Raw genomic sequence first — 14,486 nt, 5'->3', positions numbered from 1 at the left:
TCCGCCGGGCTCGGCGGCTGCCTTTCCTCTCGGCGGCTGTCGAGCGCTTCCACACGCCCGAGTTTGGCTGGGCGATTTCTCCGCCAAAGGCGCCCCGAACCCCTTCGGGAGGGTGCCGGAGGGCTGCCGGGGGAGCCCGGCTGCCTTTTGGGCCGGTTTGGGGGGGGTTCCGGCGGGGCTTTCCCCCTCCCGCCCTCGGCACAGGTTGTTGGGTCGGGACAGCAAACGAAAGGGGATTTAGTAACAAACAACGGCGGCCATGTTGAGAGGAATTTCTGCAGCTAAACTTCTCCCCTCTCAGCCCAGGGATTTCTCTCCCTCTCTGGGGGGCTCCCTGGCCTGACTTTGTGTCCCCCTCTTTTCTCTCTCTCCTCCCTGACAGGATGACAGTGAAACTGGGAGAGAGCAGCGGGGAGGAAGGGGTGAAAAAGCTGGGCAAGAGAGCAGGAGGAGATGAGGAGTCCCTGGAAGAAGAAGGGGCAGGAGGAGGAGGAGAGGCAGCTCCAGGCAGCAGCAGCACAAAGAAAGAAGAGAAGATTATTAACAACAACACTAACAGCAGCCCCCCACCGAACCCCAGCTTATCGCAGGCCCCGGCCTCCCTCCAGCCCTCCCACAGCCAGGACCAGCATCATTTTCTCAGGTCCAGTGTCAGACCTCAGAGCAAGAGGCTGAAGAAGGATTCCCAGGCATCCTCTTCAGTTGGCAGCAGCACTGCTGCAAAAGGCAAAGGTACTGTATTTTGGCACCCTTAAAACATGCGGGCGAGGGGGTTGGCGGGGGGGGGGAGTCACCTGTGGGTTTGGGGGTTGTCATTCTCCTCCTGTGGATGCCATCTTTTGTTTGGTTTTGGGGAAGGTGTTTTGGGGCTTGTTTCTCACAGTAGCTGAAATCTTCTTTGTGTCCCAAGGCTTCAGCTTCCTCTTTGCGCTTGCAGAAATGGGGGGTTTGGATGTTTATGTGGAGAAGGAAAAAATCTCCGTTATTGAAGCAAACCAAATTCTTGCATTTCATCTCTCTTGAGTTTTAGGAAATCCCTGTATTTTGGTTAGGAAATTAGACTCTAGCTAACTGTGTAATCAGATGGCTGCACTCTGAATTCTGTTCTTGGATAATAAAATATTCACTGGGTGCTAGTTAAAAAAAGGGGGAAAAAACAACCCACAAGACATTGGTGATTTCCCCCAATTCTTTCTATGACCACTTTACCCAAAGAACTATTTTGGAAACAGCTATGAAATACACATATTGACATATTTGTCTCTAAGATTTTGAGTCCTGCATTACTGTTTCACAGCAGTTTGGGCATCTCCATGTAATCTGAGTTTTTATTAAGATTGTTTTGTGTACATCTGAATGTCTGTATGTACATACATACATACACATGCTTTTTCACTTTAACATTGTAGATAAGAATTTGATTTTTTTTCAAAGCTGTTTCTTACTTGAGTAGCTAGAAGACAGCAGGGATATTTGAATATCTTGCTGCTATTGTGTGTGCTCAGCAGTTACTGGATGACACCTGGCACTGTAGTTGAGCTGTAGTTGAGACTAATTTTGGATACCTTGTGCAAAAGTACTCAAGTGTTATTCTCTGTTAATTTTTGAGAAAAACAACACTCGGAGATTTCTTCAGCATTTGAAATAACAAAGTTTACTCTTGTCTGCTAAAACGAAATAAAACTCCATGTAGTGTAAATGTGTCTTGGAGATTACCTCACTCTTTGGTCCATTACAGTGGTATGCACATGCTGGACAGGGGGTAAACATGAATTATGATAGTTTTGTGTTACAGTAATAAAGCAGTGCAAATTGTGATATTTTAGTTATTGGCATATCACGAAAAAATTCTTTTACTCAGTTGCTTGACAGTTAGTTTATATAATTGACTAAAGTATTTTTTACTACCTTAGTAAATCCTCTTTAATCTCAAACTTTTTGTTTTAAGTGAAAAGCTGCTATGTGTGATGTTGGAGGATAGAGCAGAAAGGCCTACGTAATTTTTCTCCCAGTTGCATTAAACCAAATAAACAGATGGAATACCCAGGAGTGTTTAGCTACAGATAATTATTTCATGGGTTGTAAATAGTATTAAATGCGAGGAGGTGTTTCTTTGGAATACATGTTGTCCATGATTTCCATGAGTGACAAGTCAAATGTGAAATTATTCCATTGCTTTGAAAGTGTATACATGTGTGAACAAAATACATGTATCTTTGTGCACGTGTATGCTCATGTTTGTATATCTGTACATAAACATTAATTTCCAGTTTTAGAGCAGTAGAACGATTTTTAACTAGGTGTATCAACACAACTGAAAAGCAAACTTCATTTATTTTGCAATTCTGATTCCAAAATAACCGTAATAAAATTATATACAGAATGGAAAATATTATTTCAGTAATTGGTCATAGATAGTGCTTGTAATCACTGTACCTGACTATGTTGTCAGGTTTGAGGAAACTTCTTAAATCATTGGGGGTGACGGTGGTAGAATTATAGTTAAGCTTTCACTTTTTGAATTGTATGACCAGCCACAGCTCTGCCTGGCTAGTTTTGATGTGTTGATTTCTCTGATACGGTTGAGATTATAACTGTCAGATCTTGGAGAACAGAGCCATGGAGTGGGATCCTTTCTAATTTGAGTTCTTTACATTCAGGGATGCATACTGGGAGGTTTTCCAGGCTTGTCGGAATTGTCCCTAATGGAATGTCTTGTGATCAGAATTTATAGGGCTTTGCATTCCAAGTGAAGCGTCTCACAGAGCTAGCTTCCAATAGGGAACTGAAGGAAGGGTGAAGATTACTAATAAAGATTGGACTTAAATCCTTCCACTTGCTGTCCCACCAACTTTCTCCTCCCCCTGTAAGTATAAAAATGATAAAAAGCTCGAATGCACGTGCTTTGGATCAGCTCTGAAAACTGGAAGCTTTTCCATTTTGCGTGTCACAGTCAAGGTGTTAGCTGCAAAGGTAATTTTAACATTGGCCAGCAGGGGTGTCTCGACCACACTTATACTTGGTCCAGTAAAACCAGAAACTTGTTTTTGTCATGGTTTTTCAATAATGCTATGTAACCCTTAAAATTTTATTAAAGTGGTCCTGCTTTTAGAATCTGTGTATTCTAAAGTGAAAACTCTTTCAAAGGCTATTATTAAGGAGTGTAATCAATAAACTTAATTTCTTTCAAATTGTAGTTACTCAGCGGGCATTGGCGTATCCTAATCATGTCTTTAAAAGAGCTTTGAAAATAGTTTGGGTGGTTTTTTTTCTGTCTGTTGCAGATCCCTTTTTACTTTCGGCATTTGTACTTTTAGGGTGCTTCGTTGTAGCAGACAAATTATTGATAAACTAAACTTTACTGTAAACAGGAGGAAGAGTTTGCCCACTCAGCAGCTGCTGACTTTTTGACTTCACCTTAGTTCAGGGAAGATTGTTAATAATAATTCTCAAATTCTGCCTAGTAGAATGTATAAATGTATTGCTAATTTTCGGATTACCCTGATGTAATCTTTAATTGCATCGTTGGATTCTGTCTCTTGCCTTTTGTGTACTGAGTTGCACTTTTGAGTTTAGGGCAAAAATGGCATAGAAAGTAGCATAGCAAAATAAAGTTTGAAAACTATTTCATTTCAAAAAGCCAACCTGTTTTGAATTGCTGAAAGGTTTGTCAAATTTCCTGCACAAATATCTAAATCTGTGCACTTTTTTTAGAATGATTATTATCTTATTTTCAAATGTTGGTCATTTTATTGTATTTTCAAGTTCGTAGCCTACACCTCAAATAATGCATGCCTTTTGAAGTATGAATGCTTGGAAGCAAGTCTTAAAGTAACTTGCATGAAATCAGAGGAGGAACTTGGAGGAATGGTGGGGGTTGGAGGCAGTTTATTATGAGAGTTCAAAAGCAGGGAGGTTCATTGAGGGAGAGGAAGCAGACCGATATAAGGTTGCTGAAAAAGAGGGATTTCTGAGAGTTTACTTCTCAAATACAAATACGCCACATGGTTGTTGAGCACAGGTTTTAAGGTGTGTTTTGGGGCTTTTTTCCATGAAGCGAGAGTGGGTAGAATATGCATGTGTGTGTTGTGACCGCATTGGTAAAAGCAAATGCAGAATATATTGCCATCATGTGCCGTAGATGTAGTTTGAACTAGAGTAGAGTGTTCCCATTTCCGTGTTTTTTATCCATTTTCTGAATGCAGAATGAAGTCAGGAGGAAATAGTAACAAAGTCTAATGATGATGAGCTGAAGCTTGAAGATGTCTTTCATGCCGTTGCTCTGGATTTATTAATAAAATGTGTACAATGGCCCAAATAAGTATTTGGATTTGTTTTGCAATAATAAGCAGTTCTTTCTTGAAAAAAGAGTTATTCAGCTGAAAGCATTAATTGAATTAAAACATTCCATCTTTTGGCATCATATAAAACTTGCTAGAAAGCAGTTCAGTTTGTTTCAGCCCACCAAAGTTGCATGTCCCGTAGCATGTGGATTAAATTAATTACTGTCTTCTCCTGTGGAGAGGATGTATAATACCAAGATACCTGATGTATGTACTTACAGTATGATTTTATTGTATCTTCCCAAATTTGTATGCTGCAGAATGTATTGTAACCTTCATTTGAAATGTCATTCCTCCAGCATTATTTCTCTAGGGCATGAATGACTGTTTAAAAGCTACTGGCACCATCCCTTGTTCTAGTATTCTCCTAAATTCTGTCCATCTTGTTTACACTTGGTACTTCTCCTTCCATCCTACCCTGACGTGCTTTCATTCATTCTTTGCCCTCCCATTTACCCCAGTTCTCCCTCCCTTCCTTTGAAAGTGGCTCAGGACCAGAACTCCGCAGTATCTCATCCCACACCACAAAAGGAGGATTTTTTTCCGTGGGCCCTGTGCAGTAGGTACTGAACTTTGAAAGGTGCCTGCCTGCAAAGCTGCACAACCACATGGTTTAGATGGAACTTCGTACTAGGCTTTACGGGTGTTTTCTAATGGAAGAGCAAGAGAATAATGATTTACTGGAGATGGGGGAGTAACCAAATTTATAATAAACCGTGTTTATTTTTTATGGCTATGCTTGGTTAGCTCAGATAGTGCTGCATTTGATATATATTAAATACATGCTGTCCATAAAAAAGCAAGCCTTCAGTATAGTATTGTTTGTAGACTCCTGTTTGAATACGTTCAACTACATCTTGGTTGTGCAAATCTTCTAAATAATAAGAGGTAGAAGAAGCTAGACTAGTCTGTATCCTTGTAGGACAGTTACGTGTTGTGTTTAAAACTTTGGATGTTAATTCATAACAAGAATGCTATATGGTATAACCATGCAATATGGCATAAGCTGTCCTAGACTTAGCCTTCTTAGGAGTCCGTGCTATTTACTGTGGAGGCATACAACATAGAAACTTGTTTTCCAGTTGCAATGTTAGTACTCAAACTGAAGCGTTGACTTGCAGGGAATGTGTCTGTCTCTCTCCCTCTCTTGTTCATATTCTCTTCTCGGCTACAATTCTTGGAGACAAAAGCAAATTGGATCCAGCCTGCAGCTTTGTTGGGTTCTCCTTCCACAGAGCAAGTGGCTTCACTTTCTATGGGATCACCTGATTCATTTCTTCACTGAAGTATATGATGTAGTATCTGCCATGAGAAAGATATGTGGCTAGAAAAGGGGCTCACTTACCAAGCAATCAGAAAGAAAGTTGGGATGTTTGTCTTTGATTGCTTTTTCATTCAAACCGAGGAGTAAATGCTCATGGAGGAATTCTCTGCCATGAGAATAGCAGAATGCATTTGAAGCTTTCTGGAAAGTATAGATCATAGCACCTTACCCAGCTCTGTTGGCAGCAGGTGTTTTGATGTACATTTCATAAAACTGCTGAGCACTAATGCAGGTTTGTGAGAATAAAATAGTCACTCGAAGGTGTTTTCTGGTATGGCCTCTTTAATGGCAGTCTTTACCGAAACCACTTTTGAAGGTGATCGTGTGTAGTTTACCCTTGCTATTGGCTCCCGTAGAATCCAAAAGACAGGAAAGAATGCTCTGAAGGAAACTTCCTGGCATGTTACAAGTTGGCATTCGCATCCTGCACTTTGGGGAGCGAGTTTAGTGTCCTAACGCTCTGCATTAAGCCTGTAGAACACCAATAACAGAACCAGCCTGTGTGTTGAGATACATGGGTGTAGTGGGGATTAACTCTGTGAATTCCAGCTTCTGTGGATGTGGAATCTGTCACAGAAGATATGAATCAGCTGGCATGTAAGAGCTGCCAGTGGAAAATTGAAAAGCAAACACTAAGATGCTATGTAGAGCCTGGAAGGACAAACTTCTTGTGGCTGTAGCTGTGATAAGACGCCGATACTATCAGTGACTCAATTATTTGATACATGCAGCATTCCATTGTTTGTCATTTTCATATCAGATTTTTAAACTGCAGTCTTTAAATCCCTTTATATAAATTTTTGCAAGTGTTTGTGTTTTGCTTAGAACTACAAAGATGATAGCTTTTTCTACAGAAAATGTAGTTTGAGATGTTGTTATGCTGTTCACAGATAAATGAAGTTCCAGTAACAGGCCATATAGATGGGCAGAGAACACTGGGTAAAAGGAATGATTAAGTTTCTCTGAAACATTGGTGTTCTGATCTGTGATTTTGTTGGGGGTTATAGTTCAAATACCAAGTACAGAAACCTGATGTTTTTGCAAACTGTGGGTTGAAAGCTGAGTGAAAATGCTGAGAACTTACGCATCCAAACTTGGTGCTTTGTACCTCGTATGCAGGTGCTGGTGCTCCACCGCATCCTAGAGTGAAGGGAAGGAATTGTCGTAGCTGTAATTGTGTGGATGTCCAGTCCAGTGGTTGGGTGATGCAGGATAAGTAGACAGAGTGAGAATGACCATCTTGTCTTTGTCTTGTCTGCAGTGATCTCCTTTTTAGAAATGTTTTTACTTAGAACAAGCATCACAGCAGATTGTTAGAGTAAGCCCCCTTCCTCTCTCCAGCAATTCTGCAGCAGTAATGGTATGGCTAGCCTCAATGGACCTTTTTGTTCTAATGCATTGCTTAACTTTTTAAATAATCTATTGTTGGAAATTAATGATCATCATCATCTGTCATTAGTGAGGGGATGAAAACTTGTTAGCTGTTTTGTGTGTTACAAGAATTCCATACAGTAAGATTGAAAGAATGAATTTATGGGGCGTAATTTAATGATGTATGACTATTATTACTTTTTCTTTTGCCTTTTATCCTGAATTAGTTTATAATGCCATGTTTTAGAATATAGTGCATTCCATTGCCTTACCAAGATCCAGTAAACTCTAGAGTGGATTGTGGTAACCCAGTGATAAACATTACCATGCACAGTAGTAAGAAAGCTTATGCAAAGGGATGATATAGCAAACTCCTTTATTCCTGGAAGAATTAGATGGCATATAAGATCTCTGTAGAGGTGACGGGATATTAGAATTTTTAGATCTTCATATACAATACTCTAAACAATTGTCTGGATAGCAATTTATTTGTGTTTAAAACAAGACAGACTGTGATAAACTTCCTAGGACTACAGTTTGTCTTGTAGGATAGTAAGTATATATAAAGGAACAAAACAGCAATTATGAGCTACGTATCCTTTGTAGAAGTTGAATCAGTGGAGTCCTTAGCATGTCCTCAATAGAATTGTTCTGTTCGTTTCATCTTTTACGTACAACTAAGGAAATCTACTGAACTTTATAGTCTTATTAGAATTTAAAGTCCTCACTGATACTTTTGCTTCTTCCTCTTTTTAATAATGAAAACTTCATGTGTACCAAGTGTACTGTACAATCTTTAGAAAATCCTTGATAAGATCTGAACTTTGGGCAACTGACTTCAGGTTTTTACTTACTTGAGTATGTAATCAGTGATGTTAACCCCCCCCCAAACCCCAAACAACAAACAACCACCCAACAAATAAACAAACAAAACCCCAAACCCCCACATTCATGGTTCCTCTAAATGATTTCTCAGAAAGTTAGAGATCTGTCATCAGAATAGTAACTCTGGAATAGAATCCTGTAGCTGTCTTTTGATAAAGGACATCTTCTGCATTGCGATCTAGTAGCAACAGGAGATTGTAGATTGAGATTGAGGACTGATGTGTTTGAATTCCACTTTCCTGACTGAAGATTTTAAATGCTAAGATCTGTATTTCTTTACCATGCAAATTGTGATATTCCAATCTCACATTTGTAGAATAGAGCAGCGATTGTGTGTCTTAAAATGGTTGGTTTTCTTCTCAGCCATCTATTAAGTGCTCAGGTTTTTCTAATGTTTTCATTTTTTTAAAGGATTTACCTTCACAGTAACAGAACTAAATTGCTTAACTTTCAATTATTTTATCAGTGGCTGATGAAGGCTTTAGGAAATAGAGAAGCTGTTTATTTTAGAAGTTGTTTTTAAGTGCTTTTTCTTCTAGATGTCCAGTTCTTTTTCATGTTTTGCCTTACATGCTTCTCTGTGGTGACAGTAATTTTCTTCGAAAGGATCAAATAGTCATTCCTAGAAATAAAAGAAACATTAACATTAAAATGGTCACAATATCATATTTTATATCCAGTAAATACTGATTGTATGCAGGAAAAAATGTACTCTCATGCACTCATCATGCATCAACCAAATCTTTTCCAGATTTGGTTTCAAATGTTCTTTGTTACTTGAACAAACAGCTTTTTTAGGTTTTGGAGCAGAATGATTTTGTCATCCAAAGGAATTACTTTCAAATTGCAACTGAATAGTTACAGTTAAGATTTACATACAAGTCTTTCAAATCTCTAAAGCACAGTAAGCCTATAACAGTTGATTCTCCTGATATTCTTTTTTTTAAATTTTAGGATTATCAAACTGGGATAATCCCGGTTCTTGAATAGAGAGAGAGAGAGATGTATGTATAAACACTGACTTTGTCAAGTAAACAAACTGCTTCATGTAATTGAATTTCAAAAGATAACTGAACTTTTTAAGCCTAAATATGAAAGAGAGAACTGTGCTAATGTGTAAAAAAGTTTGGGAAATTAGTTGGGACTGCTATGTTGTACAAGCTGGATTTATAAGCAAATAAACTAAGGCAAGCCAATTTATCATGAGATAAAAGACAAAACATAAATGACAGTAACTGGAAAAATGGAAACGGAAAAGCATTTTTTATAACGAGCAATGTGTGTTTAATGTTAAAGGGCTTCTTTCTGTTTTATTACTTACACACCTGCATTGATAAGGGCAGTCAAATCTTAAATAATACTTCTTAGCAAAATTGAAGAGAACATATTTTGGAAATGTAAGTTACTGAGCATGGTTACGTTTTCATGGAAGAAAAATGAGTGCACTTTTTGGGAGGTCTCCCTGGTTTCTGGATTAACATTCTGATAATCTGTTACCGTGTCAAACCAAGCATGATGTTTGGTTTGATTTCTGTTGTGAATAAATCACAGGTTTAAGGTTAGTTGATAATGTTTTTGCTGATTAAAATGTCTTTGAAAGACTAATAGTTTCAGATGCAACTTAAAAAAAAAAAAAAAAGAGGCTTTTTCTTCGGAATTAAGGTGAGGGAATGGAATCTTGCTGCGTTATACGTAGCTCTCACCTTCCTGCAGTTTCTCCATCCCATTTTCTTCCCTGTTCCCTACTTGCATAAGCAGCAAATTCTCTTAGTTCCATCAGGCTTTATTTTCATTTTAGTATTTCCGATCTTCATATTTTTTTCCTGATTCATGTTCTCTGGTGTGCCGATAACTGATAAAGGTGCAATCAAGATCACACTTCTGTGCCTTTTTCCAAAAGCCACACCAGGATTTGGAGAAGGAGAAGGGGTTGGGACTTGGCCGTCCTTGGGATACCTTGAATTATCCTAGATGGGCTAAGTGTCAGAGATGGTGCTCTTTATACTGAGGATCAGATTCTTGAGAATGCTGATCCATTGTCATGTGATGAACTAAAGTAGACATCTTTCAGTCCTTTTGTTACCACAGTTATTTCGGAGGCAGTAGGATCAAGACCAAAGACAAGGATATGAAATTATGTATATTTTCTCATGGTCATTAGTTGCTTTATTGGTCGCACCAATGTTCAGTGCTGCTCAGAAGTTCCCCTCAGCTGCAAAGGGGCAACTGCAGAGCACACCAGTGTATAAGCATCAGAGAGTGTGTTGTCTTTTAGAGGTTGCTTTGGTATATTCCTGCTTATCTGTCTTATCTCTGGAAATACAAGATTAAGCCATTGAAACCTTCCCCTTGTTTTTTGCTTTTTGAGGTTTTATTTCTTTAAAAAAACCCTTGTTATTTGCCTATTGTACTGCAGTGAAATATCTTGGAAAAAAACTGATATAGATGGGAGTGGTGAAGGAGGAGGAAATTCTGAGTTCCTCACTTACCTCTATCCATGAATCCTCCTGTTGGTTTAATACTCACTCTGGTCATGTTTTCTTGCAGCAGCAGATAATGGAGGGACTGCATCTGGTGGCACATCGGGAATTTCTCCCAGCAATCCTGCTGGGAATTCCAAGTCAGCGGCAAGGAACCTGGGCTCCTCAGCTGGAGAGAAAGAAGAAGGAAAGAAGGTCAGACGGCAGTGGGAATCATGGAGCACAGAGGACAAAAATACCTTCTTCGAGGGACTGTATGAGGTACATGTAGAGGAAAATAACAAGCTTAGATGGCTTCATTTAGTATCTGGATATTCCTAAAGAAGGTTGATTTAATTGAGATTTGCAGGAGCAAAATGCATATGTACACATATGCATTTGTTTGTCCATGCATATGTGTCTATACAGTTGGCTATAAACCAGCTGTCAATCAAAGCCACATTTCAAAAGTGTCAAGCTTTTTTTTGTTTTGAAATACACAGAAATACTTGTGAGTTTTATTCATGAATGTTTAGAATAATTTAAATTATTTTCAATTATGGTTCTGTTTCAAATGAGAAATAAATAAATAATGGCCCCATCTCAACTTTCAGAAGCAACACATGCTGTAATATTAGCAAACAAGAAAGCATGTTCTATTCTAATAAGAATTGTAGGCACTGTGTTTAGTCTGTGACCATGAAAAGGTTTGTACTAGGGCTGAGAGACAAAAGTTAGAACATCTTATCTTTTATCTTGTATGATGTATACGGTGTATTCCTGGTTGTCTTGTTCTTATGATTATTTTAAGAGCAATTCTGTTATGAAAATACATACTAAAGGTGAAAACAAACGAAATGGTGGTGGGTTTTCTTTGCATGTGTGCATCTTTTTAAAAATTTTTTTTTAAAGGCATGATTCACATGTATATATTTTGTGGATAAAATGAACACTTAAACACTGTTTTCTTTTTTTAACTCTTCTGACTTGCAATAATATTCCTGGGAATCATGTAATTTTTAAGTCCCTTCATCACTCAAAGAAAACATTTTTTTTTTTTTAAATGCTGAGGAAAGACCCCCACTTCCATTCTTTTTGAGACACTGCCTTTCAAAAGAGGTTTTCACACTTTGAATTTAAATCAGTTCCAACCTTTTTTGAATACTAAGAAATTTTGTGATAGTAGGAGTTCAATGATAATATATATAAAATTAAATTTTCCGCTTTTGAACTCCAAGGATTTTATAGGAATTGGCTAGTTTTAAAGAGACACTTAGGTGTCTCATTTTTATTTTTACCCCAAGAATAAACTTCTGAATGACCTGCAGTGTAAAAATGTGTTTTCTGTAAGAAGATTTTATTTTTAGTTTTTTAAAAATACAGTATTTTCCTTCATTATTTGAAACTCAAATTTTACACTCCTAATAACAGGAACATGAAATTTACTGTAAATAAAAGTGAAGCTGTTAAATATAATAGGCTTTTCATTCACCCTAGTCAGAAATGGAGGTAGGAGGAAGAGGGGGGGAAATGCAGAGGAAAGTAAAGAAAGCTAAGCGAGAAAGTTGGAATTTTCAATTCTCTTTCTTAGCACATTTATGAGTAAAGTTTGTTTTTTTATTTTTAAGTTTCCTAGCAACTTACAGTTTTTATTTTGATACAATTCAATAAATTGGAAAGTAATTTTTGGCATCTAAAAGCCACATTTCAAAAGTGTCAAGCTTTTTTTTGTTTTGAAATACACAGAAATACTTGTGAGTTTTATTCATGAATGTTTAGAATAATTTAAATTATTTTCAATTATGGTTCTGTTTCAAATGAGAAATAAATAAATAATGGCCCCATCTCAACTTTCAGAAGCAACACATGCTGTAATATTAGCAAACAAGAAAGCATGTTCTATTCTAATAAGAATTGTAGGCACTGTGTTTAGTCTGTGACCATGAAAAGGTTTGTACTAGGGCTGAGAGACAAAAGTTAGAACATCTTATCTTTTATCTTGTATGATGTATACGGTGTATTCCTGGTTGTCTTGTTCTTATGATTATTTTAAGAGCAATTCTGTTATGAAAATACATACTAAAGGTGAAAACAAACGAAATGGTGGTGGGTTTTCTTTGCATGTGTGCATCTTTTTAAAAATTTTTTTTTAAAGGCATGATTCACATGTATATATTTTGTGGATAAAATGAACACTTAAACACTGTTTTCTTTTTTTAACTCTTCTGACTTGCAATAATATTCCTGGGAATCATGTAATTTTTAAGTCCCTTCATCACTCAAAGAAAACATTTTTTTTTTTTTAAATGCTGAGGAAAGAGTTCAAAAATTTGCTCTTAAGATAGATTTGGGACTCTGTTTGGTCCCCCACTTCCATTCTTTTTGTGTCACTGCCTTTCAAAAGAGGTTTTCACACTTTGAATTTAAATCAGTTCCAACCTTTTTTGAATACTAAGAAATTTTGTGATAGTAGGAGTTCAATGATAATATATATAAAATTAAATTTTCCGCTTTTGAACTCCAAGGATTTTATAGGAATTGGCTAGTTTTAAAGAGACACTTAGGTGTCTCATTTTTATTTTTACCCCAAGAATAAACTTCTGAATGACCTGCAGTGTAAAAATGTGTTTTCTGTAAGAAGATTTTATTTTTAGTTTTTTAAAAATACAGTATTTTCCTTCATTATTTGAAACTCAAATTTTACACTCCTAATAACAGGAACATGAAATTTACTGTAAATAAAAGTGAAGCTGTTAAATATAATAGGCTTTTCATTCACCCTAGTCAGAAATGGAGGTAGGAGGAAGAGGGGGGGAAATGCAGAGGAAAGTAAAGAAAGCTAAGCGAGAAAGTTGGTATTTTCAATTCTCTTACTTAGCACATTTATGAGTAAAGTTTGTTTGTTTATTTTTAAGTTTCCTAGCAACTTACAGTTTTTATTTTGATACAATTCAATAAATTGGAAAGTAATTTATTTGGCATCTATAATACATTTTATATAAAATGAAACCAGTGTCATTCTTGTGCTGTTGAGTTCTGATACCCAAGAATTTTATGACTGCTGAAATCTAATTTCCCACAAGGAACCCCAAAGTCCCTCATGTTGTTTGAGTTCTTATGACAAGATATAAGTTTGGGTTTGAGTATTTGGATTTGGTTTGTTTATTCTTCAGCATGGGAAGGACTTTGAAGCTATCCAGAACAACATTGCCCTGAAATACAAGAAGAAAGGCAAACCAGCGAGCATGGTGAAGAATAAGGAACAGGTCCGCCACTTCTACTACCGCACTTGGCACAAGATCTCAAAGTACATTGACTTTGATAATGGTTAGTATGCAATGAAATGGGCTTAGCGTAGAGCTCACAGTCTCATGGGGGTTGGAGTCCTGCCTTTTAGTGCCACCATGGAGGGTAGGAATGGTGGAGATGAGAAAATAAATACCAAAGAGGATGTCTGTGAACATGTCTTATTTTTATTAGCATGGTCATACTGAGGTTCCTGTTTTTTGAAAAATACTTCTCAAAAACTGGTATTTGTATCACTGCTTTTATATCAATTCACCACACCATAATAAATGCTGATCCTACTATTAATATTGGGGAAAAGCCAGGTTCAAGGAAATGTTTTTCTGTTCTCAGGAACACACCTTTGAGGACAGCTACCTAAATGTTAGTCAGGCATGACTTCATCGAGCAAATTGACTCCAGCACTACTTTGCGCTTCTTGGGGGAAGGTAGAAATAAATAAATAGTCCAATACAAGTGTAAATGGTGAAATACTTGCTCACACTTTAAATAAGCCTGAAATTGTATTATTGGTTCAGTAACTTAGGATTCCCAGTGCCATAGAATCATAGAATCATTGAGGTTGGAAATGACCTCTAAGATCATCGAGTCCAGCCGTCAACCCAACACCACCATGCCCACTAAACCATGTCCCTAAGTGCCTCATCTACTCGTCTTTTAAATACCTCCAGGGATGGGGACTCCACCACTTCCCTGGGCAGCCTGTTCCAATGTTTCACCACTCTTTCAGTAAAGAAATTTTTCCTCATGTCCAATCTAAACCTCCCCTGGTGCAACTTGAGGCCATTTCCTCTCGTC

General features: G+C 37.5%; 1 protein-coding gene across 1 annotated transcript in view; it reads left to right on the top strand.

Moving 5' to 3' along the window:
- Positions 1-349: 349 nt before the first annotated feature.
- Positions 350-14,486, top strand: part of CRAMP1 (cramped chromatin regulator homolog 1) — a gene marked incomplete at its 3' end in the record, with an annotated part of 19,291 nt that continues 5,154 nt past the window's right edge. Inside the window, exons 1-3 of the mRNA XM_009278110.1 lie at positions 350-732; positions 10,471-10,664; positions 13,556-13,709. Of these exons, the coding sequence (XP_009276385.1) occupies positions 384-732; positions 10,471-10,664; positions 13,556-13,709 (697 nt within the window). The remainder of the gene's footprint in view (positions 733-10,470; positions 10,665-13,555; positions 13,710-14,486) is intronic.

This window comes from Aptenodytes forsteri, unplaced genomic scaffold (genome assembly GCF_000699145.1).
Source record: "Aptenodytes forsteri isolate BGI_AS27 unplaced genomic scaffold, ASM69914v1 Scaffold26, whole genome shotgun sequence".
In the NCBI taxonomy this organism is placed as follows: domain Eukaryota; kingdom Metazoa; phylum Chordata; class Aves; order Sphenisciformes; family Spheniscidae; genus Aptenodytes; species Aptenodytes forsteri.
This window is presented reverse-complemented; position numbering and strand designations above follow the sequence as displayed.